Raw genomic sequence first — 27531 nt, 5'->3', positions numbered from 1 at the left:
GGTTACGCGCGCCCTCACGGCGGCCGGGTGGCTGCTGAGAGGATCCCGGCCCCGCCCGGCCCGCGCTCACCGAAGATGCCCTGCACGATGCTGAAGGGGTTGTTGAGCCAGTCGGCCACGCACGGCATGGCGGGGGTGAGCCTCGCCGCGGGGGACGAGGGCAGGCAGGAGGCTGCCGGCACCCTGCAGCCGCCAACTCCCGCTCGCAAGCCTAGCACGGGGGCTCCCCACTTCCGCCCTCCTCCTCCTCCTCCTCCTCCTCTTCCTGCGGCAATGGCGGTGCTGCCGAGGCCGGGCCCGCCTTCTCCTCCACACCCGTACGCGGAGAGGCCGTCAGGGCGCGTCGCCGCTGCCGCCATCTTAGAAGCGGGCAAAGCGGTGAGGGCGGAAAAGGCTGGGCCGCCGCGGGGAAGGGACGTGGCCGGGGTGCAGCCATGGCGGCGGCGAAGCCTGGGGCTACTGGTGGCGGTACTAACTTGCTCTTCTCTTCCTCCGCTACCGAGTTCAACTTCACCGTGCCCTTCATCCCGGTCAGCCAGGCTCCGGCTATACAGCCGGGCCCTGCTCTCCTAGCAGCCGGTAGGGAGAGTGGCAGCGGGGTGCTGAGGGGCCGCTGTGAGGGAACCGGGAGGGCGCGGAGGGGTTTCGCGGGAGCCCGGCGGGGCTCTGCCGCTGGTTACCGGGCTGTGGGGTCGGTGGGAGCCCTGAGAAGCTGAGCCGGGGCTTGGCAAGGGGTGCTGCGGGCCTGGTCAGCGCCTGGGCCCGCACCGCGTCGCCTAGGCCGTAATCTGTCCGTCGGGCGCTCTGAGGTGGCTGTCACCGCCAGCTGCCGGGCAATGGTGCTTCAGGAAAGGCAGGCTGCTTGAGGTGTACGTGTCCCGCTTTCTGGCCTGTGCCTGACGCTTGGTGTTTAGTTCTGTGGCTAGGGAGAGGGGATAGTTATCGTGTTTTCAGTTCATTGATTAGCATATTTGTTTTGGCAATTAAAAGTTGTCAGTACTTCCATTCGGGAGTGTACTTAGTGCTTTCACTTTTTTTAAGCTACTCGCTCGTGTTATCTTCTGTTTTCCTTTTGTAGAAACAGCATGTTGAGCAGGTACCTTAAATATCCTTCTTAGTTTAACTGTGGCTTTAATATCCTTTCCTTTTAAAGCCTTAATGACGTTCCAAACGCATGCATGTGCAACTTAAAATCCGATGCTCAAACAGTTTCAGATAAAGGCATGGATTTTTCTGGAAATGTGTTCAGTGTGACATTAAAGCCTTAAACAGTAGAAGAGCGTCTGGAAATCAGATATTTAAAATTTTACTGCATTGGTATGTCTTCAGTCCAAGATCTAAGATTTTGAAATCATTCAGTGCTGTTGTATCTTAACTAAAATCAGTATTAATGTAGCTGGAAATCAGTAGAGTACGTCTCTGTAGATTTAATAAAATGTTTGCGAAGTATGGCTTTGAAACATTTTTTTAGATTGACTCCATTTTTTTTTGGGTGGGAGGGATAAAAGTATTGTAATATTTTTCCTGCTTACCTGAGGTATCTAGGTAGCTGATATATTTACTATTTCCATTGTGCAATCTTTATAGTTTTTATTTCTTGCAAATATACATTGTTTTTCATCCTATAAAAAAAGTAGTTTGTAAGTGCTAGTCTGGCCAGTAGCTTTGCACAGGTAGCTGTCATGTGGCAATTTCCTGAAGACTTTGAAGCTACTCAGGGAGAAAATCTGATGGGACTTCATTACTGTGATGAATCATATATTCTCCATCTCACTTAAAATTTGATCGGATGAAGGTTCATAGTTTAGCAACTGCAGTGAATTTCAGTGCCAGAGGTTGTGCCACATTCCATGTCTGTCCAAGTAAGGCCTGCATCCAGTTAAATGTTCTATTTCTGTGGGCCATTGCATTTGTCCAGCCAGGTGTTATTGGGATCTGGCTGTGTAGAGCAGTTTGCATCTTGAATTGTAGTTTGAATCAGGAAAGAACAAGCCCTTGAGTTTGAATCTTACATTGTGTAAAATGTAATACAAATTGGTCTCAGGATTTGTTTGACATCCATATGACAGCCAAAGTTTGGAAGTTGTGTGCGGTCATAAATTTGTTTTATCTCCAAGAGTGAGTAGTAAGTGGTTTGTGCTTTGCAGTTTGGCGACAGAAGATACATTCTCTGGATTGGGTGTGGGTAAAGTAACCAATATACGTGGTCTAGATAGGGAGGAGTGTTCCCAGTGAGGAAGTGGACTAATGTCACTTATGATTGTCATGTGACAATCTGTGAATGGCAAAGTTCCACCTTATGTTGGGAGGGATAGACAGGAGCTTGTCACACAGTCACTGTTGAAGAAAGAGGGTTTGTATATAGGAAGAATACTGCCCTTGTATGTCAAAGCTGTACACTCATGGGAAATTTTAAAATTTGTATGAAGTACTTGTTTTTCTGCCAGTCTGGGCTTATGTTCCAATGTGGTTTTTGCAAAATTAGAAAAAGGCGAAGTAGAAAGTAATGTATTGCATTGGAAAACTGTGTGTGTGTGTATATATGTACACACATATAATTTTTGTTTTGGCAGAACTTTTGTCAACCTCATTTTGCAAGGAAAGATACAGTTAGAGTAGATCTCCAAAACCTGGATGAAATTGGAGAATAGTAGGTGTTTTGTGAACGGGCATTTGGTAAAGGCCTTGAAAACTCTTCAATACATTGCTACATGTTTATTGTGATCTGACATGGTGAGGTGAATTGCCTACTCAGCTACCAGTTATTTTGGAAAGCAGAGAATTGACAGTGTGATGTGCAGTATGCTTCTCTCCATTCCACAGTGTTTATGAAATGTGAAGGGAAGAAAAATTTTATTATTTAGAAGTTGAGAGCTTTTACTTAGTATAAATGGCTATTGTGCTTGTAGTTGGGAGATAATCCATAGGCTTGACTTCATAGTGGTCATTGTTTATAAATGGTTTTAGTATTCTTTACACAATGGTTCACATCACATAGGTTTTGGGTTTTGTTCCTCAAAGTGGAATAAAATGCTATAGCTGACAGTAAGAGAAATTGATAAATGCAAGTGATGCTGGCCTCAAATTGACACCATCTCAAAAGACTACTAAATAAAAGATGGTTAAAATAGTCTTTTTTTTAGTCATGGCAGCTGCTTCTTTTATGATTAATTAATTAGAACAGCAGCTTCCTGGGGGGACTTCTCTGTGGATTCCCCTGTACTCCCTTGATACTCTATTACAGTTATGTTGGCTGTGGATAAAGACATTTGTTACTGGCTGCTTGTAGCTGCAGAGATGCTTGGTGTCTCTCTCTGGCTGGGGACTGAGTAGCAGAGAAGCAACGATAGCTCTGTGGTTTCTTCCCCACAGCCTGGGGATTATTTGATTGCCAGAGCAGATGACAACACGCTTACCACTTCTGCAGATTGCATTGGCTGCTTGCAAAGTTCTGTTCCCTCAGCAGGCAGGTAGTGATGCTCAGACCATCACAGGTTTAACTGAGTTTACTGAAGACCTATGATAATGTCAAACCACTTTTTTTTCTACTTGTTACTAGATCACTGCAAAGCAGAAAACTCAATGACTAATACCTAGTTTATGTATTTTCTCGATGTGAAAGGGCAGTTATGGCTTTGCAGCTTTTTAAGCCCTTTCCTGCAACTATACAGAATGGGGACTTACTTTTCTGCACCAGAGATTTAGTTCTTGTGCCAGTCTAGAGTAGGATTTTTAGAGAGCGCTGGAGTAAGTGTTGCTCATCAAGGGACTTGAAGTGGTGAGTTGTGGCCACCGTGCAAGTCAAGTGAGAAACCTTGTGAGGGCGCTGCTGAAGAAGCAGTTGAGAATGGATTGCTGAACCAATAGATTTGGTCTCTTTAGGAATGTCCTTAAGCTCTACTTTTGAATTTTATCTTGGAATTCTAAAAACTAGAGCATAAAGTCCTATGCTTGGTAACTGTTTTCACAGAGAAAGGAAATGAACCAAGGCTGCTTTTGTGTTTGGTAGGCATAAGGGAAACTGGAAGGGATTTTAGTGGCCTGGAAGCAGGGATCTTTGCCAAGCTGGCTTGGGAAGGCCCTGACTTCAGTCATATTTTGGTCTCTTGTTTCAGATTTTTAATTTTTGTTGCTTTATCCGTGTACACTGAGTGACTTTTATGGTCCACTTTAAATGTTCCTGAAGATTTGATATCTTTTGTTTCATTTTATGATGTGTTTAATCATCAAGGATGTGTAAGCTTTGTAATGCTTTTGGCTTTATGGGGGCCAACAGAGTATTGGAAATAGCTGATAATGTTACAGAACATTTTGACTACATACACTAACTGGTTTGAACCTCTCACGGTATCTCTAGTGTTTTTTTTGTTTTTGCAGATGATTCTGCAGACGTTGGTGAAGAGGACAGTTTCTTGGGTCAGACTTCTGCCAGCCCCAATCCACCACAGACTTTCAACTATTTCTCTCAAGTACCTAGTAGCAGTGATCCTTTTGGAAGTATTGGGCAGCCTCCCTTAACAACTGTTGCACCACCTGTTGGAACACCAGCCTTCTCCAGGCCTCCAACTTCACTTCCACTTGTGTCTGGGTCACAGGATGGGCAAAATACCTTTTCACCACATACTCCCAAGTCACAGTCCTCTTACAGTGCACCACCTACTTCACAGGTGGGAATCGCAGCATATCAGACACCTCAGCAGAGCTGTCCTCCACCTGCAAATGCGTCTACTCTTCCCCAGGGAACATCTCAGCAGGGGTACAACCCTTATCGGCACACCACCCTGAGCAGCAGAGCTAACCCATACCTTACTCCGCCACAGCTGCAACAGAGTCACGCACCTGCTCACACACCATCCTCTGTACCACCTGTCCAGATGTATCAGACACCTCCAGGGCCATTAACACAGGTACATAAATTATTCCTGATTGTACCAGAACAAAATAATTTACATCACTTTCCTCTCTGAATTGCATATTTTATCTTCTGAAGGTTTTTCTTCTTCTCCCAAGAACCCCAGAAAAAGTCTTGAACCATTTCTGATAGCAAAATCTTTTCACTAGATGTAGCCTAGAACTGTTGCTTTAGGAAAATTTGCTGATCTTTGAAGTGAGCGTACCCTGAGGGTCTAGCTACATGAGCCTCTGGTGTCAGAAACAAACCCAGGTTCACAGAACGGCAGGGGTTGGAAGGGACCTCTGGAGATCATCTAGTCCAATCCCCTTGCTAAAGCAGGATCACCTAGAGAAGGTTGCACAGGATCGCATCCAGACGGGTTTTGAATCTCTGCGGAGGAGACTCCACAACCTCTCTGGGCAGCCTGTTCCAGTGCTCGGTCACCCTTAAAGCGAAGTTTTTCCTTTTGTTGAGTTGGAACTTCCTGTGTTCCAGTTTGTGCCTATTGCCCCATGTCCTGTCACTGGGCATCATTGAGAATAGTATGGCCCCATCCTCTAGACATGCGCCCTTTAGATATTTCTAAGCATTGATGAGATCCGCTCTCAGTCTTCTCTTCTCCAGACTAAACAGCCCCAGCTCCCTCAGCCTTTCCTCATATGACAGATGCTCCAGGCCCCTCATCATCCTCACAGCCCTCTGCTGGACTCTTCCAGTAGTTCCTTGTCTTTCTTGAACTGTTGTGAAGTTTTGTTGCGCTTTTCTGTCTGTTACTCAGTTTGCTGCCATTTCAGCTGTGCTGCTGCGCAGTTTGTGCATCTGCCATTTGCAAGATATGGTCTAAAAATCCCTTTTCAAGCTGGTTTTACTGGTGAGGCTGGCACTTTTTGAAATTATGATCTAAGTCACAGAGATTGTCAGCAAATCTTTTGAAACACATCAGTTGAGGATTTTGTGATGTAAAGCATTAATCTCCATTCTTTTTTACCTTCACAAAGGCATTATTAAAATAATGTAAATGGATTAGTAATAACCTGATAAGTTTTCTTTGAAAACAACAAAAATTGTTTTTATTTAGCCAGAGCTGTTGCTATATTGCTGCTATTGTGAATAAAGAATAGAAAGATTATATAATGGCAAATAACATAGCAAAGGCAGTACAACCTGAACAATTCGGAGTTTTAGATTAAAGAATTTCAGAACTTCTGATTGCTTGATTTTATACATTGTACAACATATTAAGTGGTTGGTTGGGGTTTTTTTAATGTATCAACTAAACCAGTTGTTACTGCTGACATCACTTGCTTTTAGTTTTACTAACTGGTATCTTTGTACAGTTTGTGTCAAATCAGCTTTATGTAGGCTATAGTTTGCTTCAAAATCAGTTACTTTTCTTGGGTTACTGAGGCTACATACGAGTTGGAAATCGGCCTGTCTTGATCACTTTGCAGGAGAGCTATTACTGAAGTGGTCACTTGTTAAAACTGACAATCTTTATGCAAAAATGTAATTATGTACAAATGAATAATGGGAAGAATGCATTTTTGGTTTTGCGTCAAATTCAGCAGTCGTAAGAAATAAGCTCAGCCCGAGTTTTTAAAATTTAGGGAAATATTTTAAGTCTTACTGGTTTTAGGTAATCAAGGTGCTAGACCGTAACACTTTTTATCAGTATTTGTGGGAACAAAATTCATGTCCTTTCTCAATTTGAAAATGTGTAACTTCTCAAAAACATAATAAAGTGGACAATTTGTCTATAACATTTTTAGAATGAAAGATAATGTTCTTGGGGAGGAAAAAATGTTAGCGATAAAGGCTCAGTGTGTGGTCTGTAGTTTTTACAGAACTGATCTAAACTTTGCTGTGTGAGATTGAGGTGTCAAACCTGTTGCATTTTCAGTTTCCACAGTCTCAGTCACAGCTCCGAGCTCCCAGGCCTGCAGGTCCGCTGGTCCAGGCACCTCCCGTTTTGCTGCAGAACCAATATGAGCCAGTTCAGCCGCACTGGTTCTACTGTAAAGAGGTGGAGGACAAACAAATATGGATGCCGTTCAGCATTCTGGATTCTGCAAAACTAGAAGAAGTCTATAATTCCGGTAAGTCCTATCTTACTCAGAGGCGAACAGGACTAGAAGGAAGGTATTAGAGTAATGCCACTTGCGTATGAAAGAGTGATATGGTAGTAAGTAATTTTAATACATATCTTGAAGATGTATTTTGTGCCACTTAATTTATTCACTTACATTATCTGTTGCTTGATGCTGTCAGCATTAAGATGTACATCCCCAGTGGATATGGTGTTTTCACATAGAACTCCTAGTTATCTGTGTCTCGGTTTTGCCTCTTTGTTAATTTCTGTCAGCTCTGGAATAAGTATTCATATTTGGGAGTTTTTCAAAACTTTTGTTGTTGTGTACAGAGCATATAGAAGGATTTTAGGGGCAACACAATGGTTACCTGATATTACAAAGCTTCTCTTCCATAGTTATACTATCTGTCTTAATGGCTTAATATTTATCAGAGAAGTGGTTGGGGCGAGAGAGAAAAAAATGATTATATGTGTTAGTATTGTAACCGAGTGTGACTTTTCTGTCATAGTCCAGCCTGATCCTGAGAGTGTGGTTCTGAGCACTGACGGGGGACGCTATGATGTATACCTGTATGACAGAATGAGGAAAGCTGTTTACTGGGAAGAAGAGCCTTCCGAAGTGAGACGTTGCATGTGGTTTTATAAAGGAGAAAAGGATAGCCGTTTTATTCCTTACACTGAGGATTTTAGTGATAAGCTGGAGGTTAGTATTACCTTTACATAAACTTCATGAAGAACTTGATATTTATGACCTTAGAAATACTTCTTTGTGTTTCATTAAAATGCTTTCCAGAATTCACTTTCTGGAACATAAGTAAGCAAATCCTGGAAAGGGGAGCAGCTAGAAGGCCACCTTGCTCGTGCTTAGGTCCTGCACCGCTGTGATCTAAAATCAACTTGTGTAGTGCTTCATGTGACACTTTTGTATAAAGTTATGTAAATTATAACCTTAACACTACGGATGATGCACAAGGCCAAAAAAGAGTTTGTCTGAGAGAGCATACTGATTTTGTGTGACTTTTTTACTGTTTCAGGCAGAATACAAAAGAGCTGTAACAACAAATCAATGGCATCGGCGACTTGAATTCCCAAATGGAGAGACAATTGTTATGCATAATCCCAAGGTAATAGCTTTTGGTTCACTAGGGGTGAATGAGCACATGGATGGAAGCATAAATTGAATGCAATCTTAGTCTTGCTTGAAAAATACTTGTTGATTGTTTTGGATATGTGTGCATTAAAGATGATAAAGTTTATAGAACACAAGTTTATAAAACACTGAACTCCTGCTTGCTTCAATGTGCTGTCACGTGATTAAAAGACAATGCTTTCTGAAACCTGAGAAGAATAAGGGTTTGCATAGTAAATGTTTCGACTAAGAATAACTGGCAGCAAGTGGGAGGCAATTTGAATTAGTTTAACCTCAGACAGTCTGTACCAAATGGAAGGTAATTTAAACTGGGAGCTTCCATGTGGAGAAGAGCATTAATCTAACTATAAGATAATTAGTATCTGTATGTAAGCCATGAGAAGTCTTCCACTGCAACTATTTTTAGACCATGAGAAAATATAACAAAAAAAGCTTTAAAAGTTATTCTAAATACTCTGCTAACAGTCTCATGTGATTAAAACATGGACTTTGGCCTTACTGACCAATGCTGTTAACTGTTCACTTATCACAGATGCAGTAATTAATAAATAAATAAAATAATCCAAGGGCCAGAAAGGATCACGGTTACTCCTACTTTAGGCATTTATTAATGCTGGTTAAGGAGTTCTGTCCAGTAAAAACCTAGAGAAGAAGCGCTTAAACCACTTGGTGTCATAAATATGAGTTCAGTCTCTACTGAGTCAGTGTAAGTCTTGTAAACAGCCTTACTACTGAATTCCTCACTTTGTAGGGTTTCTGGGCTACTTTGAATGTTGTTGTTCTTCCCTGCAAAGCACTGTGCCTTCCCCCCCCTCCCCCGCCCCGTGATGGGGTAATTGTAAACAGAGGTAGCATTCAGTTTCTTCACATAAACTAATCTGCTAAGGAAGAGTGGATACTGGTGTCTAGCAAAGAGGAGCTTGAATAATGCTTGTCTGAGGAGTTAAAATTGTTAAGAATCGCTGAGCAGGCCAGCTTCTTCAACTAGTGGTTACTTTCCTTTAAGTCATCTGGTTGCTTTTCACACTAATGAGAGTTACCTGTGTTATTTTGGAGTGTAGTTTTAGTGAAGCTGTTGCTGCCACAGGGAGTAGCCCTAGAGTTTTCGAAGGCTTTATTTTTTTGCATCTGAGCTTACTGAGAAATAGAAGACTCTCAGATGCAAAGCAGAGCAATCAAACAGAGTATGTTAAACCATGCAATGCTTTCAGACTAACAATATGAATCATAATTTTTTTGGTGTTTATAATTGGACAATGTATTTTTTTCAGGTCATAGTTCAGTTCCAACCTTCTGCAGCACCAGATGAATGGGGCACCACTCAAGATGGTCAGGCAAGACCAAGGGTAGTAAAACGTGGAATCGATGATGACCATGATGAAATTCCTGATGGTATGTGATTACCGTATGTGGGTCTGCAGCTTGAGCAGTCAGTTCAGTTCTGTGCAAAAGTTGGACAATACTGGGTGGAGTGGCAATGCGCTGTTCGTGTCTGGAGTCTAAAGATTAAAGTTATTCCTATTTGAAAGGGGTTATCTGGTTTTGGTGCTAGGGTTTTTTTTGGTTTTTTTTTTTTTTTTTTAAATCAAGGGAGTCCTGAACCATGTTATGTAATAGGCTTTATAAATCAAGTGTATCTTAAACTTGCTTGACTCTAAATTTCACCCCTGCAGTACATATTGGTACTCTGAATTTTTTTTTTTCTTTTTCTACAGGAGAAATGTCCCAAATTGACCATCTGGTATTTATGGTTCATGGCATAGGTCCTGTATGCGACTTGAGATTTAGAAGCATTGTTGAATGTGGTAAATTTTTGTTTGTTTAATGGGTAGTTGTATTCTTAACTGTTTAACTGTAGGTCTTTATATCTCATATTCAGATAAGCATGTCTTTTAAAAAAAAAAAAGTCTCTAAGGTTAAGTAGTTCAATTTCTGGTAGAATTTTTTTCCTGATTATTTTCCAAAAGCGGAATCTGTGTTTTGTCAGACTTACAGGTTATAACTCTTATTATTAGTCCTCAATATTAGTCTTGCAGAGTGGTTTGGGTTTAGGGGTATGTGTGGTGTGGATATTTTTGTGGTGTGGATGTATGTGTTTGCTTTGCGTAGTTTGTGTGTGTGGTGGTGGCGGCTATGTGGGGTGGTTTTTTTGTTTGCTTTTTTGGTTGTTTTTAAATACAGTCCAGTACAACTGAGTAAATTAAGAAGGCCATGTCTGGTCATGGAGTAAAAATGAATTAATTGTGAGATAAATAGAAGCTTGTTAGAAAATCAACTTAAAAAAAATTATATTTTCTTAGGGGAGTAATACTTAAAAAGATTTGTTCACATCACAGTTTCTTTCATTTGTATTCTAACTGTCTGAAATTGGAGGAGAAAAACAAAAGAATATTTGTAATTGTGTGTTACTTGGGTACTGCTACTATGAGATATTCATTACTCTTTTTCTCTACAGTTGATGATTTTAGGACTGTTTCTCTGAAGTTGTTGCAGACTCACTTTAAGAAATCTTTAGAGGAACATAAAGTGAGCAGGGTGGAATTCCTCCCAGTTCACTGGCATAGTTCTCTGCATGGAGATGCAACAGGTGTAGACAGGTGAGCATATTGTTTAAAGTTGTGAACATCATACAACCTGCATCTTAATAATTTTTGTACAGTGGATAAAAAGAGAAGCTAATATACTTTTTAGGCTAGATGAATTATTGTATGACTTGGTTACAAAAGAGAATCAGGTAAGCTGGAAAGGCATGTGGAGTAATTTCTCTTGTTTATTTTCATGACACTGAGTGACAGGGTACCTATGCATGCATGTGCTTTTTCAGTGCTGCATTTTCATGGAAGTGGCTAATGCATTGATGCACAATGATGAGTGAGTGTGTAGAGGTAGTGATCATAAGTATGAGGTGGTGAGCATGGAGATGTATTGTCCAGCAACAGGTTTGTACAATTTAGAGTGGAGAGTTTTCTCTCCTGTACCTTCCTGCAGTCTGATTGAGTCTGACCCTAGGAGATGTCAGTGTCCTCCCTCTGAGGAAGGCATTGAGCCCTCTGTCCAGTCCTAGAGTAGTACCTGAATTATGAGTGGGCAGTTAAGCTAAGATTTTTTTTTTATTTTTTTTGAAACCAAGCATCTATATTTGGGTAGGAGTCTTGCAACATTTTAAAATCTATTTTTAACTCACTTCTTGGTGCCTATCCCTTTGCTGTTGTTTGACATTTCAAGCTGTTTTGTCTTGCTCAAAGATGGGAAAGTAGAAATAGTGAGGGTGGCAACCTGTACCGCTTAGAGCACACGCTGGTGTTCTCCAGACTGTTCTAGCTTAGTCAAGTCATATTGCTTTCCTACAGTCTTTCATTCTCATTTGGACACTGCATTATCATGAGGAAGGATCCTTATTTTGTTAATCAAACCAGGCAATGCTAACTAAGGCAGTCTCAGTTCTCTAGCAATTCTGGTTTTGGGTTGGAAGGGACCTTAAAGCCCATCTAGTTCCAACCCCCCTGCCATGGGCAGGGACACCCTCCACTAGCCCAGGTTGCCCAAAGCCCCATCCACCCTGGCCTTGAACACTGCCAGGGATGGGGCATCCACCATTTCTCTGGGCAACCTGTGCCAGTGCCTCACCACCCTCACAGGGAAGAACTTCTTCCTAACATATAATCTAAATCTCCCCTCTTTCAGTTTAAAACCATTCCCCCTCATCCTATCACCCCATGCCCTTGTAAACAGTCCCTCTCTAGCTTTCCTGTAGCCCCTTTAGGTACCGGAAGGTGCTCTAAGGTCTCCCCAGAGCCTTTTCTTCTTGAGGCTGAACAACCCCAGCTCTCTCAGCCTGTCTCCATAGGAGAGGTGCTGCAGCCCTCTGATCATCTTTGTGGTCTCCTCTGGACTCTCTCCAACAGCTCCATGTCTGTCTCGTACTGGGACCCCGGAGCTGGATGCAGTACTGCAGGTGGGGTCTCAGGAGAGTGGAGTAGAGGGGCAGAATCCCCTCCCTCGACCTGCTGGTCACACTGCTTTGGATGCAGCCCGGGACACAGTTGGCTTTCTGGGCTGCAAGTGCATATTGTCTGCTCATGTTGAGCTTTTCATCAACCAATACCCTCAAGTCCTTCTCTTCAGGGCTAGTTTCAATCCATTCTCCACCCAGCCTGTAGTTGTGCTTGGGATTGCCCCGACCCATGTGCAGGACCTTGCACTTGGCCTTGTTGAAGTTCATGCGGTTCACATGCTCTCAAGCCTGTCAAGGTTCCTCTGGATGGCATCCCTCCCCTCCAGTGTGTTGACAAAGATGTTAAACAGTGCCAGTCCCAGTACTGACCCCTGAGGAATGCCACTTGTCACTGGTCTCCACAGTTCCATTGCAGCTGTTTTAATTCCAGATAGGCAGATGGTGATCCAAGCTTTTTCTTCAAAAAGAGTGTTGCTTGTTACTTAATTTCACCTTCAATTTTTATATGCGAGTTCTTCTTCTCTTCCACTTCAACCAATCTGCTCACAAAACTTCCCTGTTATTATATGAGAGCAGTGTTGGAACAGAGAAGAGATTATTTCAGACATCCCTTCTGCCTGCAGAGAAAAAAGGGAGCTGTATCTGCTGATTGTACATATTTGAGAAAGATAGCATTAAAGTATGAATATGCAGCAATGCCGGAAGGCTATATGGGGTTTTTTAATGTCTGTAGAGACCATATCTGTAGTATTTACATTGCAGTTCTACTACCTGTCATTTCAAAACTTAAGAAAGTTCTTATCCACATTTCTTTAAAGGCGTTCATGCTTCTAATGACTTTATGTTACTAGGAACATAAAAAAAATCACTTTGCCGAGCATTGGACGCCTGCGCCACTTCACCAATGAAACACTCCTCGACATACTGTTTTACAACAGCCCCACCTATTGTCAGACGATTGTGGATAAAGTGGGGATGGAAATGAATCGTTTGTATGCGCTTTTCATGAGTCGCAACCCAGACTTCAAAGGAGGAGTCTCTGTGGCTGGGCACAGTTTAGGTAATTATCTAAGGAACCGATTTGGGATAAAATCAGCGTTCCTGCACTAAGGGAACGGGAAATATCATTAAGCATAGGGCTAAAATTAGCTGATAGGACATGGCTGTCTTTCAGAATACTGCTGACTAAAAGTCAAACACCTCTCAGTAGCTGAGTTTATAAAGCTTTGAGAGAAGTTTAGTACTTCACGATGATCATGTTCAAGTTAATATGTGGGTATTTTACTTATAATTCAGCCATCTTTTTTGATCAGTCTATGCGTTGCTATTACTATTGCATATAAATGTAGCTTAGGATTTAGGGAAAAGAAAACCTGATATTTTTCCCAAGGCAACTTTCATTCCTGTTTCCAGGTTCTCTAATTCTGTTTGACATATTATCTAACCAGAAGGACTTGGCTTCGTCAGTAAATAGTGGACCATTCTCTGGTGTTAATGGGACTGTAAAGGATATGGCTGTTCATGATAAACAGGTAATTTGCATGCCAGTCTTTCCAGGCAAATAAATCTGATATTTCCAGCAACTTCTTAAGTTTTAAGAATTTATTAGCTTAAACACTGTTCTGGGTTCTGATAGGACATTTTAACATGTTAATGGAAATGTGCAATTTTGTAAAGATTGTCAATTCTCAGGACAAACTATTTGCATTTCTCTAAAGTTTCAAGTAGGCCAGTAATGGTAATTGATCATGAACGTTGGCTTTGACCCTTGTGGACACGTAACTTGGTCTTAATGGTATCTGAATGGTGGGGGAGATGCATAAGAGAGAAAGAATCTGTGTTCAGGCTAGAAACAATGACCAGTTGTTTAATGATTAAAAGGAAATATTTTTGATGTTTGGAAAGCTCAAGAAACCTTTTGCCTCTCAATAATTTTTAAAAATGTATTTTCATGGTCTGTTATTAGTGGAAAATCTGTATCTTGCTTTACTAAAAATGGGCATAAATTTACAAAGCTTACATAATAATGTTTTTAAGAGAAAGTAATTAAACTTGTTTTCACTTGCTGTGTATTGGCTTTTCACTGTTAGGTGATGCAATTCTGTTTCTGTGCTGTTTTTTTAAGATGACTGAAGATACCAGTTCCTTGGGCTCCTCAATTACCACTTCTGGTGATGACCTTTGTGAACCTGAAGTAGATGATGATGTTCCTACTTTGCAGAAGACTCTGGAAATGCTTAGTTTGTCGGAGTATACAACCATATTTGAAAAGGAGCGAATTGACATGGAGAGTCTGGTACAGTAATGTTCACTTGATTTATGGGGATTGCCAGGGTATGGAGGTTTATGTCTGGGGTTTTTTGGGTTTTTGTTTGGGTTTTTTTCCTTTTCTTTTTTTTTCTTTGAGTTTAGTCTACCATGAGGCATGAAAGCAGTTGCAAAGGTAAGATAATTAATGCATGACATGAATGCTATGTGACTTTCTTTTTCTTGGTGTGGTGTCGTGTCTCCCCCCCCCACCCCCCCACCCCCAATTATGTTAAGGCACTTCGTATCATGTCTTTTTTCATTTTTTCCTAATTTCTGTAGCTTTATAAAATGTCTTATGTAATTTGTAAGTCATTGCGAATAAGAAATGATACATGTTAACTAGAAAAGTTATAAAGTATGCTTTGATGTGTGTGGTTTTGTTTTTTAGCTCATGTGTACAGTTGATGACCTGAAGGAAATGGGGATACCTCTTGGACCAAGAAAGAAAATAGCTAATTTTGTAAAAGACAGAGCTGCCAAGCAGGTAAATACCTTTTTCCAGAATGAAATAAAAAGTTGTTAAGCCAGTGGGACTGACTTCCTTGCTGTAGAGTAAGTTCTATTCTTTAACACACTTATTAACATCATGGATATAGTAAAGGAATTCTGACAACTGAAATAAACTTTTATTTTCCTGATTTTGAAACTCACCTCAAAAGGAACAAAAGAAAGCAGTAGCGGAAAAGAAAGCAGTGCTGGCTGCCACACTCCAAACTCAAGAAGATGCCCAGAAAGCAAAAGAGACAGTTACTTCTGTCTCCCCTTCAGAATCTGGTCAGCTGCACTCCAAGAGGAAGCTTCCAGTTGGTGCATCTGTTTCTTCTGTGAACATTGACTATGAGTATTTTGAAGTTGGAACTGGCCAGGTGAGACTACATAGATTTAGGTTCATTTGGAATGATGCTGTCCTTTTGCTTGGTGTGGTTTTTGTTTTTTGGTTTGTGGTTTTTTTTTAAATGTTGATGATTTTGTGCCACTTCCCTTGATTGTTGTACTAAAGTTATGTTTACATAGAACTTTGCCCTTTGGAAGGAGGGAGGGCTGGGAGAGTGGGTTACATTGCTGAAAAGCAAAGCTTACTGTAACAAGGTTGCCACTACAGTTGACAACAGCAGTGAGCTGTCAACGTGGTTCTGTTCCAGAAGCAGAATTGTGTGAATGACATAATATTGAATGGTTCTGTGGCTTTACATTTAACATGGTAGCCTAAATCGATCCATTTATGCTTGTTATAGTTAAGTTTTACTGCAAACTTAACTTAAAAACCAAACCTCAAAGGCTTCCTGTTTTTAAATAATTTTTATTTAATTTTTATTTATTTATTAAGAAAAGCATTTTAATATTATAGCATTAAAACGTACTAGTATTAGTATGGAAAAGAGCAATGAAGCTGAAGCTTCCTGGAAGTACTGTGACCATGTGGTTGATTTAATACACAACTTGTTTTTCCTTGCTAGCTCAGTATTACGTTAACTAGCTGACAGTTCTGAGAGACTATATATCTGATCTGTCTGGTAGGTTTCTGTGGCATACAGTGCATTGGACTTTGAACCAGATATTTTCTTTGCTCTCGGTTCTCCTATTGGTGTGTTCCTTACTGTGAGAGGTGTGGAGAAGATTGATGAAAACTACCGGCTTCCTACCTGCAAGGGATTCTTCAATATCTATCATCCAGTGAGTTAGCAATACTTTCGAGATTTGATTTTAGTTGATGTAGATAACAACACAGAGTACTAAGTTTTAACCTCTGTGCATTACGCCTCCTGTTCCCCTGTGTACATTTCCTAAAACACCATTTTAAAAAAACATGACTCAACTGAAATATATATTCCAAATAATTGTGGTCTTTTGCAATAAAAGTGAAGTAGAGCTGACTATAGGTTCCATACCTACCATTCTCGGTATGGATTGGATTGATAATATTTGCCTTCATCATTTTCAGAGCTTAAAGAACTCTTTTTTTTTTTTTTTTTTTTTGTGTGTGTGTGATTAATTTGAAGCCACTCTGTAGATTTTTATAAAGTGTTTGTATTTGAGCTGTTTACAGGACTTTTTTCAGAGCTTTTCCAGTTTACACTCTGGGAAATTTAGAAATCCTTAGAGGTTTTGCAGTGCATGCAGTACATTTGTTGTCTTCTGTCCCATCTCGTTTAACAGTGACATGTTGGTGGAGATCATCAGAGTGCAAGAACATTTTGCTGCTCTTTCACTGTTGTGTTTCCTCTCAGAATCTCTGTCTGTAGGAGAAAAGACCTAATTAGTTAATGAACCTGCTGAATCTTAAGATTAAACTAAATGGTCATGAACTGAGTTTCTGTAAACTGAAATAGAACAGAATTAGAAAATGGTTCTCTGTTAATCATAAATAGGGATTTTTTTCACTGAAATGTGATAGTTGGAATAATTTCTAAGGTAACTAAATGTCAATGCGTTGTTTCTTAACAGCTTGATCCAGTAGCTTACAGGTTAGAACCAATGATCATTGAAGACATGGATTTAAAACCAGTTCTTATTCCACATCATAAAGGCAGAAAAAGACTTCACCTGGGTAAAAAGAAAACTTATTTCATATATAGATCTCATTCCTAATTTACTCATTTGATGCATTAGAATATTGTAAAATTTCAAGAGACTAACCAGTGTTGCTGGATATCTAAGTCCATGTGTTAACATCACAGGGGATTCCTCCCAGCCCCGTATGTTGGGCATTCACAATTGGATTCAGGTGCAATAATTGTAATTCCTCCAGATTTGAGCTTCTAATTATCAAAGTTCTGGTTTAAAATTGCTGTACGTTGCTTGTTCAGGTTAATCTCTAAGATGATTTGAAACAGAAACTAAATTTACTGGTTTCTTTTACCTTGTCCCTAATGACCACCCTGAAGTGTTTAACCAGTGTCTGTTCAGTATTGGAAAAGTTGAGGAAAAAGGTAATTCCACAGCCGTTGGTGGGCAGGGACTGAATTTTGTTGCTCACAAGTACACATCAGATCAAGGTGCTATACTTAAATTTTGCATACCTAATAAGGAAAGTCAGTTTTGTTGTACAGTTGACAGCTTTAGTGTTGTAGAATTTCACAGAGCCCTCCTGAAAGCCTGTCTTCAGGCACTTGGATGGAGAAATTCTGCAGTAGCCATACTTTAGATTGGTACATTAGAATCAGTCTATTTTCCTAGACTAGACAAGGTACTTGTTAAGGAATGTTTTAGGTTATAGCTCTCAAAAAGTGTGTGTAGTAAAGGAGAAAAATATGGTCTGTTGCTCTTTACTGGTTTTTCTCTGGTGTAGGTGAATGTTTTGTGGAATTGTGGCGAGCCCTGATCTAACAGACCCATGTGCTTCTAACCAGTAATTGTGAAGAGCTCTCCTTCATTCAGAATTTCCCACCAGTATTGAATGGCAGCTTGGTTAGTGGTGACGCAATTACTGAGCTCTAGCACAATTACAGGCTAGAGTTGTGTGGGAGTGCTTCTCCAAATTCACTACTACTGCAAGAGACATTGGCAGCTCTTCTGGTCTCTTCTGCTGTGCTGGAGTTTGAAAATACTCTCTCTAGAATTTTCCTTTAGTGTAGGATGTTAGGAGTGATTGTGGGTGGCGGTGGTGTTGAGGGGTTGGCTGGTGCAGCTATTTTTGTGGACCCTTCTGGGTTAGGAGGCTGTTGGACTGTTTCCTGTGCTAGTAGGTGTTAATTCATTGACCCATATAGTGAGAAATTAATTGTGTATTAATTACATTTCACCTAATCTTTTAAAATGGAATAGAGAAACACGAAACATGTTCATGACATAGCTGTCATGAGGCCTGTTTCTCCTAATAATTGGGATGTTTTTTGAACAGGGTTTAATCATTCTGGTTTTAGTTTATAATTTTAAATCCTTCTACTATGGTGATTTTTTTATTTATTTTTAGAGTTGAAAGACTCTCTCTCTCGTATGGGATCTGATCTGAAACAGGGTTTTATTAGCTCTTTGAAGAGTGCATGGCAGACCCTGAATGAATTTGCACGTGCTCATACATCTTCAACTCAGCTACAAGCAGAACTGGAGAAAGTAGCTAACCAAATTAAAGAGGAAGAAGAAAAGCAAGTAGTAGAAGGTATGTGGACACGTTGTTAGTTTTCTTATAACTTACTGATCTTAGATTAGTAGAAACTTAAGCATCCTAGTGCCTGCTTGCTATTGATTTTCCTGACCCTATTGAAGAGGCTTCTGTGCTTTTGGAGTATTGTTAAATGTAAGATCTATTGCTGCACTTTTTTTGTCTTTTAGGAAAGGAAAAGTTAACTTTTATTGAAGGATATTTTAGGCTTGAGTTTGTATAATGTTTCAGCTTTTCTGTGAGGAGGGCATGTTTCTAAATCAGTTGTGTTTTCTTCGCTCTCAGGGCAAATTAGGATAAATAAATATTTGTGAGATTTATTCTCTTCAGTAGTGTTCTGCTGAGTTTTTGGGATGAGCTAAGGCATTTAAGTATGTGCTCTAACAGGGAGAAGAAATGCTGCTGAAGAAAATAAACTTAAGTCAGTTATAAATATGACCCCTAATGATACCAAGGGCAGGCTTCCCAGTTGTGAATTATCTGTCAATGTTTATGCTTACAAAGACAAAACATTCCTCCTCGTTTAAATTGAGGATAGTGATTGACTCTATGCAAGGAGGATGTAAAAATATATTATTTCAGGTTATTCGCTTGTAGAATGACTGGATCTGTCTATGTATAAACAGTGGGGTTTGTTTTTAAAATTGCTCAGCTACTGCTTTATGTGAGCTATTCTTCAAACAAACTCTGTTTAAACAGTTATGAAAGAAATAAGCCTGTAGTTCCAGTAAGCTTTCTGAATTATGCAGTGGTGTGCTAATCAGTTGAGGCTGTTATTGTCTTATGCAAGCACTTGGAAAACATAGCAGGGAAAATGGGTGATATTTCTTAATTATAGTCAAGCAGGCTGTGCTTGAAAATAGTTTAAATCTTAAACTCTTTAATTTTAGCTGAAAAGATTACTGAAAGTCCGGACCCTGCAAAAGATGAGGATTTTTTAGTGAAGGTTGGAATGCTAAATGGAGGACGTCGTATTGATTATGTTCTACAAGAAAAACCAATAGAAAGCTTCAATGAATACCTTTTTGCTTTACAGAGTCATTTGTGCTACTGGTAAGAGGAAGTATTGGTGATTGTATAAATACTGCTTTTCTGATATGACTGTGTGTCTTTAAATGTTGGTAATGACATGCCTACCATTTACCTAACTCCTATTGTTTGTTATTTACCTGTGACCAATATGACAATAGGTAGAATCATGTTTTCTGTCTGAGCATTTTATAATGAAAACTCGGGTGATCTCTGTCAAAAATCATGTCCAAGTGTTTCACTTCAAGCATGTTTGGACAAAAATACCTGGGTTTGTATACACAGATCTATTTTTTTCAGGCTACTGCTGATTTGAGAAGTTAAACATTGCAAAAGGACCAACCAGTTATAAAGCTACCAGAATAGGAGTTGCTCCAGTGGTCGATGTGTATGCATATGATTTAGGAGACTTGAGTTTTCTGGGTCTTTGTAATCTTTGAAGTATTTGGAAAAGACAACTATTGAGTTGGATACGAGGTCCTCATTACTTCTGAAATGGTCTCTCATTTGGAAAAACGTTGCCTTGCCACACAGGCATACTGTAAAGATAAACTTGTTATACTCTGCATGCTCAAGTGTTATATAATTGAGATGATTCGAGTATTAAGGTAAACAGTATATATGACTGTCCAAGAATGTCAGTCTCAAGGTGTCGCACCTAGGTGTCACTGTTAGCTAATCTCATTTCAAAATACAATTCTGTGTTAGCACAAAGTAAACAAATCTATCGTCCAGTTTGCAATAAAGACATTACATACTGGTCTCGAACTTTTGACACTCAAAACACACATGTTTAGCTATAATCATTTGCAGAACAAGGAGAGCTCTATGAGCATTCCAACAACTGTAGTTTTTCAAATAAAACTATTCATGAAGGAATTATATTAGACTGCAATATGTAGTGAAACTTTATTACCTCTTCATGTTGGAATGAAGCGGCTGGATTTTGATGCTCTGGTATCAAAGATAAACAAATAAAAGGAAATAAAAAGGCCCAGTGGATATTCCTGTAAATTTGGATGGTTATGATTTACCACTTGTGTACAGTGGTTGCTCATAGAACAATTTATAGAAGCAGCAGCACAGTTTGGTCTCATCATGGAGTCAGAGCTGCAGTACACCATTGCCTTATCTGGATTTGGATATACTTTTTTTTAAGTGCTTACATGTTTCAAATGGAGAAAGATATAATTCCATTTATAGCAGTAACTATTGACCTGTTGTATTTGCCCTTAATGAGTTGCACTTTTTTTTTTTTTGGTATGTCATTGTATGCATTTTATTACTGTTGTAAAATTAAGCACACATGAAAGTACACAAGATGTGGAGTGGTAGAGCAGAGGATGTACAAACTGTATTTGGCAACATGACAGCACACCTTTATATGTAACAGACAAGCTGAGATGTCAGTTGCCGAGGTGTGCAAAATGCTGCTGGGAGGGGAGGGACTGTTTTTGTTATTCAATAAGCAAAACGCTAGTCTCTTGTCCAGCACCTACTAAATTCAGAACAAATGGTGCTCTACACTATTTTTGAAGGTTTTGATTTTTGATAGCTAATAATTTTTAGAAGCAGGCATTTTTCCAGAGGTTAATATGGAATTGAAAGCATTATGTGAAGGATCTTATTAAAGTCAGTATCACTTACATTGTTAAAGATTAGTAGCTGCCAGAGAAGGGATTATCAAGGCTGCAGTGCTGATGTGTGTCGGCATTGTGCTCTGGCAGGGCTCCCTGAGCAGTCGGTGATCCAGTGGTGGCAGTGCCGTTTCACGGGTAGAGTTGAAGGAACCGGGAATTCTTTTCCACAAGGCGGCAGCTGATCATTGCCAGGTTTTGAAAAACTTGCTACCCGTAGCTTTTTGTTGTCCTTTAAGTAAGGAAGATAAGCACAATGATTAATGACCCCAGTATGAGAGTGGTGTGGTGAATTTTGTTGGGGTTTTTTGTGCATTTGTTTGTTTTTTGGAAAGGGTTGGTGGGGAAAGCCTTAAATGAAATATGTGTGTTAGAACAGAGCTTCTGTGTTGATCCTTCTGCTTGCTTGTTTGTTTGCTCGTTTAATAGCGGAGACCATCAAGAAATGTGGTTACTATCTCTCTGCTCAATGGTGGAAAATACCTGTAGTCCCTTAGCTTGCGTGTTTAACTCTGTCCTGGTGCTCTGTAAATGATGTTCCTCACATTTGGAGGATCACAGTTCTGACTGTCTAAATCTCCTTTACTGTCTCCATATGTCATTTCTTTTAAAAAGCGCAGGAAGCTACCCTTATCTAATAACAACTGCAATGTTGGAACTTTGTTAAAATTTGCCTGTTTAACTTTGTTATTTTTTACAGTGGTTGTTACACTTATAGATATTGTTCAAGTGTGTTGAAATAACATTTTATAGTCAAATAAGAAAAATAAGTCTGACATGTTAGCCTGAAGTTTTGATTTTGAAAAGGGGAGGGGGGAGGTGACACTTGAATTCTATTAATCTTTAAATTATTTCACAACTTCCTTACTTTTTAGTGGTAAGGAAGAGAGGAAGACTATAGGTATTTAATATAGAACTGGCAAAGCTGAGATTTGATGTTGTGCTAATAAATGCAGCGGAGCAAGTAAAGGAAGAAAGCTTTGACAAGTAGAATGTATTCTTGGTGGAATATACTCAAGAGCTTATCGCAGACAAAAAGCGATAGATTGTTTGAAGGGATTTAAGCCAAACGAGTGGCATCAAACAAGTGGATAAGAGAAGGGGATTTTCAGTTGCAGCATAGTAAGTTAGGGAGGACAGAGTGGGGGAAAAATGCAGTAGAAAAAGGTAAATGCATAGGCTAGGGCTGGTAGCAGAAATAATGCAAAACTGATGAAGAATTGTAGCTCGAACAAAGTTGGTAGAGGTAAGGCCATGTTCCCGAAAGATAAGTACTAGGGCAATAGATTGTGCAAACTTTTTAGAGAGCTGGAATGGGATAAGTGTGGCTTACAAAAATTAGAACACGGACCATACAAAAATATCTTTTTTTTTTTTTTTTTTAAATTCTTCACAGGGGATCTGAAGACACTGCCTTGCTGTTTCTCAAAGAAATATACAAGACTATGAATATCAGTCCTGAGCAGCCACAGCATTGATGTATAGAAACATGAATTTGTAAGTTTGTTCTGGTATAACTTATGTACTTATATTAAATTCAGCTGCAACTTAGATGTCTTTATTTTCCGCTTTTCCTCTGAAGTTTAAATTATGAAGCAGGCAGCTGCAAAGTGTCATTTTGATTGCAAAAATTATTTCTAGACTTAAATGCAGGGGAAGTCTTCATGTTCTTCCCCTACTTCATTCCCAAGAGATATCTGATGTTAGTGGCTTTGGTATGGGGTAATAATTACCAGTACAAATATGTCAAAAAATGTGATCTCTATCATGTTTCTCCCCCAATTCAATTATTCAGTGAATGTTCAAGTGTAGGAAAACTTGGTGATATTGGATATGATGAAATTTCATTTACAGTGCAGTAGATTAAAGATCACCAACGGTGTTCCAGTGTTGTAACGTGCAAATTGTAGTATTGGTTGACCAGTTGTTCACATGTATGCCAGGGAAAAAGTCACTTCGCTCTTAAGAAGGTGTTAAACATTGATATTGATAAATTACTGAATGAGACCTCTATATATGCCAGTATTTTTTTATTGTTGTATAGCTTAAGAATTTCAGTAGAACAAGTGAAATGATACAGCATGGAATTTGGTTCACTTTGAAAAGAAATTAAATATACAATGTAATTGAGTATCTTAGATCTGAAATATACTTGCAGGTATTTTTATTTTAAGATGTGTGTTTTCTAACTGAGGATCTGTATTGTATCCATTTGCATCACTGGATATTATAGAAAAGGCTATATTCTCTTGTGAGAGGCAAGGAGGAAGAAATATGCACCTTACCTTTTTGGAATCATACAACAGGATAGTTTCTGATGTATTTCTCCATTTTTCAGAACAACTGATAAGGTACATAAATACTCAGTATGAAGAGAAATACTTGACATTTCAGAAGAATATTCTAGATATCTTTAACTACTACCATACAGTTTAAGTAGTCTTTTGTAACAGAATGCTTCTGATGGTCAGCTGATAGCATCTTTTTTAAAAATGAAATGTCGCGGCTGATCAAATGCATCTTTTAAAGCATGGCCAAATAAAGCAAGAAGGCAGTTTGGAATCACAGTCTGACAGTGGTGTATCAGTTACCACAATGGCTTATGCAGAAACTCAAGTCATAGCTGCAGAATTTTTTCTCTGCTGTTATTTCTTTATGATGACTTAGGATAAAATCACATGAAGCTTATTGCTACAGAAATAACTTTCTATCTCATGGGGTTGGGGGGAGTGGGATGTGATAACTTATCACCACAAAGCTAAAAGTGGGTTTGTTGCTTACTGGGTAATTGTATTTTTCATTGAGAACTACACAGTCGGAGGATGGTTTTGCAGGATGTCATATAACAAAGCTCAGTCAAGGATGTCTGTGTGGTTGTAATACCATTAGGAATTGCTCAGAACTTCTCTCAGTGCTTGCTTGACTGAACAGCATTTGAGACTAGGATTCAGATCTTGGAGGCTTAAATGGGAGGGCAGTTAGGGCCCACTGGGATGTTCTTGATGACAAGTGGTATCTTGGGAAGGCTGCACACCACAAGACCAGGATTTTTTTTACATGACAGGAAATTACTCTACATATGCTGTGTAAAATATTATTGTGTAAGTCTTGCAGTAGGGAAAAGGGAAATTCTCCCCCAGTGGTAGACAGTAGTCAGGTAGGGTTGGCATGTGGGTTTTTTCTTTTTCATTTTTGTTTTTCTTTTAAGACCTTCAAATGTGAACGGTGGCAGTGTGAAGGTAATGGATTATCCACCAGTGCCTATGACAGCAGCATCCATTTACCTATCTGGATGGAGATTATCTGAAGAAACAGCCTCCCTCTGTTTGTGGGCTGCTCAAGGGAAAAAGCAAATGTAGCTCTGGGCTCCCTCTTCGTATTATTCATGTTAATTGATTTGGATGCTGATACCTCACCACTTCCCTGCTTTGATGTGCAGAGTTACCCCTTGCTGTCTGGGTTAATTTCATGGTGTCTGCTGTCAGCAGAGGGAAAGAGATAGGATCTACTGGGCTGCTTGCCTCTGCTCGGGAATGTTCATCTTTATGGTGCTGTTGGCCAGTGCAGATAGATCCCTTTCACTTCTTGGGAACTGGTCATTTTGAAGGAGATAAAATTTAGCAGAAGCAAGCTAAGGGAGGAGTTGGATGTTTGGTTCTAGCTCTGGTTTGAATTAGCTGATTGTTTTCTTTTGGAGAGGTGGAGGGAGTTGGCCAAACAGTGCTCTCAGAAGCAGGGGAGGAGGTACTATGGTGGCTACTGTGCTTCATCACATGGAGGATGAATTTTGAAAGCAAAGAAGAGGAGCGTTGATGCGCAGCATCTGCTCCATAGCATGTTTGTGTAGTGTTCTGTCTTGGGAGGGTTTGGGATTTTTTTTTACATCTACGAGTAACTTAATCTTAACTATCTTAGCTAAAATTACATATGAGAAGAATTGGTTGCGCTTGATGTTGGTGAGCAGCTACCAATACCTGTTTCTTTCTACTCACTGATAAAATAGTACCAATGATATTAAACTCTTGAGTTCTACTTTTGTTTTGTATGAGTGACTTGATTTAGTTCTCCTAGATCATCTTGAAGCTGTTCTTTGTGAAACAGTAATGCAAGGTTTCATGTAAACAATGTAAAGAAGTGCTTGGGACTTTAACACATAAATTGGAAATTTCATTTCCAGTATTTGTTTTGGTAACTTGATTGAAAGGAAACTGAAAATGCTAAGATGTCTTTAATTTACTCTTGCAAATGAGAATTTGATCCTTCTTTAGTAAAGTGTAGCCACCACTAGCATCTTATTCTTTTTATCAGATGCACGGGAGTGTCTATCGCTGTGTTGGTTAGAAGATTTGTTTAAGTCATGATACACTCTCTATACAGTTCTGACAGTTGTTTTTAGAGGCCTTCAGTGAGAGAGGAGAATGCACCAGCATATTAAAGCTTGGATGTGTAAACTATTGTGTCTTTATTTTTATCTCTAAATAGAGATAATTTACTACCAAAAGTTAAAGAATCTAGTAGCTAACTAAAATGTATAATGAGTGACATCCTATGAGCAGTTGTTGTGAGCTCTTTCAGTTTGTAATTGTAATTGCCAATTTGTGTCCGCAAAAAGTATATTTCAGGAGCTTATTGTATTAAAAAAATTGATGAAAAATGTGTATGGATTTTTAGATCTTTTTGAGTCCTCTTGAAATGGAATATTGACATATTTAATTTTATTAGTACTACGGCGGGTATAGAAAACTTCATATATTTCATATTTCCCATATGTACATGTTCTGTTTTCTCTGCACAGCCATACCTGTTGCTTCGACAGACCTGGTGAAAAAAGCTTTGAAGAACATCTAGTACTTTCATATTTACAGATGACAGGATAAGCGTCAGACTTTTTTTATGCCAGTCCAGAACTTGCTCAGATTCTACCTTCTTGTGTCACTTCAAGCAAAATTAAATTTTGGGATGATGAGCACTGTCATTCAAGAGATGGGTGGAATGACACAATTTTGATCTTAAATCAGTTTAATTGTACAGTTGCCAAGTATAAAATGATTGCTGAAGAAGGTTTGGGGTTTTTTTAGCATGCAAATCATTAATTCTCTCCTTCAGCTATCCTGTTGCAGCTGGCTGTCAAACATACTTTGCCTGTCAAGGCAGCATGTCCTTATTAAAAAGGACTTGTTGAGAAACAGCAATGATCTGCTTTTCTTGACACGTTTATTGGTCCACCTTTTAAAAATAAAATGTGAACTGTAGTTATAACCATCTTTAATACAGATTACGCAAAACAGTTCATATTTACTAAAAACTAGCAACCAGAATAATTTTCTTACTATTGTAAGTGTGATGGAGATTATTTTATAAAGACCTTTTTAAGCCTCTGTTAAGAGTTTTATTGTGGGTTTTTTTAAGTAAAAATGAACCTTTGCCTTTAAAAAGGTTAGAAGCTTGTTACAGCTAGTTCAGTGTTCACATCTCCTGAAATAAAGAACAATTTAAAATAACATTTTGGTCTGGTAATAAAGGTAATTTTAGTGAAACTAAGCTGCGATTGTGAGAACTAAAATACTTACCTTGACCTTGCAGTTTAATATCTCAAGACTGTTTATGTAAATGGTTGACTCTGAAGCTCATGGGTGCTAGATGATAATCTAGGTCCAGACCTGCAATCCAGACTCCACTTTCATGTAATGAAGTTGAGATGAGTTGAGTAATATGAAATCCTTTGAATTCGTGTCTCTGAATACTGAGCTTCTGTAGCTTTCTTCTGGCTTCAACGTACATGCAAATTGTGGCTTTTCTTAATATTAGTGACTTAACCTTACTACTGACTATTTGCCTCTCTTATTGCAGTAAATTAATTTTGAAATGCAGTATGTTTTTTTCCTTGGTATATGTAAAATACACATTATTGTGTATATATTTTGGTTATTATAATTAAAAATACTTTACTTCCAGTGGGTCTTTACAGCAAGGTTTTGTATTTCATCATAGAAAGTAGGTTGGAAGGCACCTCTGGAGAGGTTCTTTAGTCCGACTCCCCTGCTCAAGGCAGGAGTGGCTTAGGGCCTTGTTCAAGGATGGAGATCCTTCACCTCTCTGGGCCCTGTTCTAATGTTTGACTACTATGATTGCCAATTTTTTTTCTAATTTACAATTGGAATTTCCTAAGTGGAGCTTGTATCTGTTGCCTCTTGTCCTTTCTCTGTGCATCTTCAAGAACAGGCTCTCTGTCTTCTCTTGGAATCTCACATTAGATAATTGAGGGCAACAATAAGATTTTCCTGTTTGGCTTCTCAAGACTAAACGCTTTCCTTGACATGTTCTTGCAGGCCATGTGCTGCTCCCTGTAGTCGCCCTGCGGCTTT

At 39.4% G+C, this 27531-nt stretch overlaps 1 protein-coding gene across 1 annotated transcript; it reads left to right on the top strand.

Moving 5' to 3' along the window:
• Nucleotides 1-75: 75 nt before the first annotated feature.
• SEC23IP (SEC23 interacting protein) lies at nucleotides 76-27120 on the top strand. Its single transcript, XM_054832322.1, is given in 21 exon segments — nucleotides 76-173; nucleotides 175-283; nucleotides 285-579; nucleotides 4378-4907; nucleotides 6795-6990; nucleotides 7493-7686; nucleotides 8018-8107; nucleotides 9405-9525; nucleotides 9849-9938; nucleotides 10589-10730; nucleotides 12940-13148; nucleotides 13502-13620; nucleotides 14214-14384; nucleotides 14787-14882; nucleotides 15058-15264; nucleotides 15917-16072; nucleotides 16844-16946; nucleotides 18312-18497; nucleotides 19391-19553; nucleotides 22563-22663; nucleotides 25962-27120. Coding segments are annotated over 20 exon segments (3357 nt in total). The 3' UTR covers nucleotides 22645-22663; nucleotides 25962-27120.
• Nucleotides 27121-27531: the final 411 nt, after the last annotated feature.

Source organism: Grus americana, chromosome 7 (genome assembly GCF_028858705.1).
Source record: "Grus americana isolate bGruAme1 chromosome 7, bGruAme1.mat, whole genome shotgun sequence".
In the NCBI taxonomy this organism is placed as follows: domain Eukaryota; kingdom Metazoa; phylum Chordata; class Aves; order Gruiformes; family Gruidae; genus Grus; species Grus americana.
This window is presented reverse-complemented; position numbering and strand designations above follow the sequence as displayed.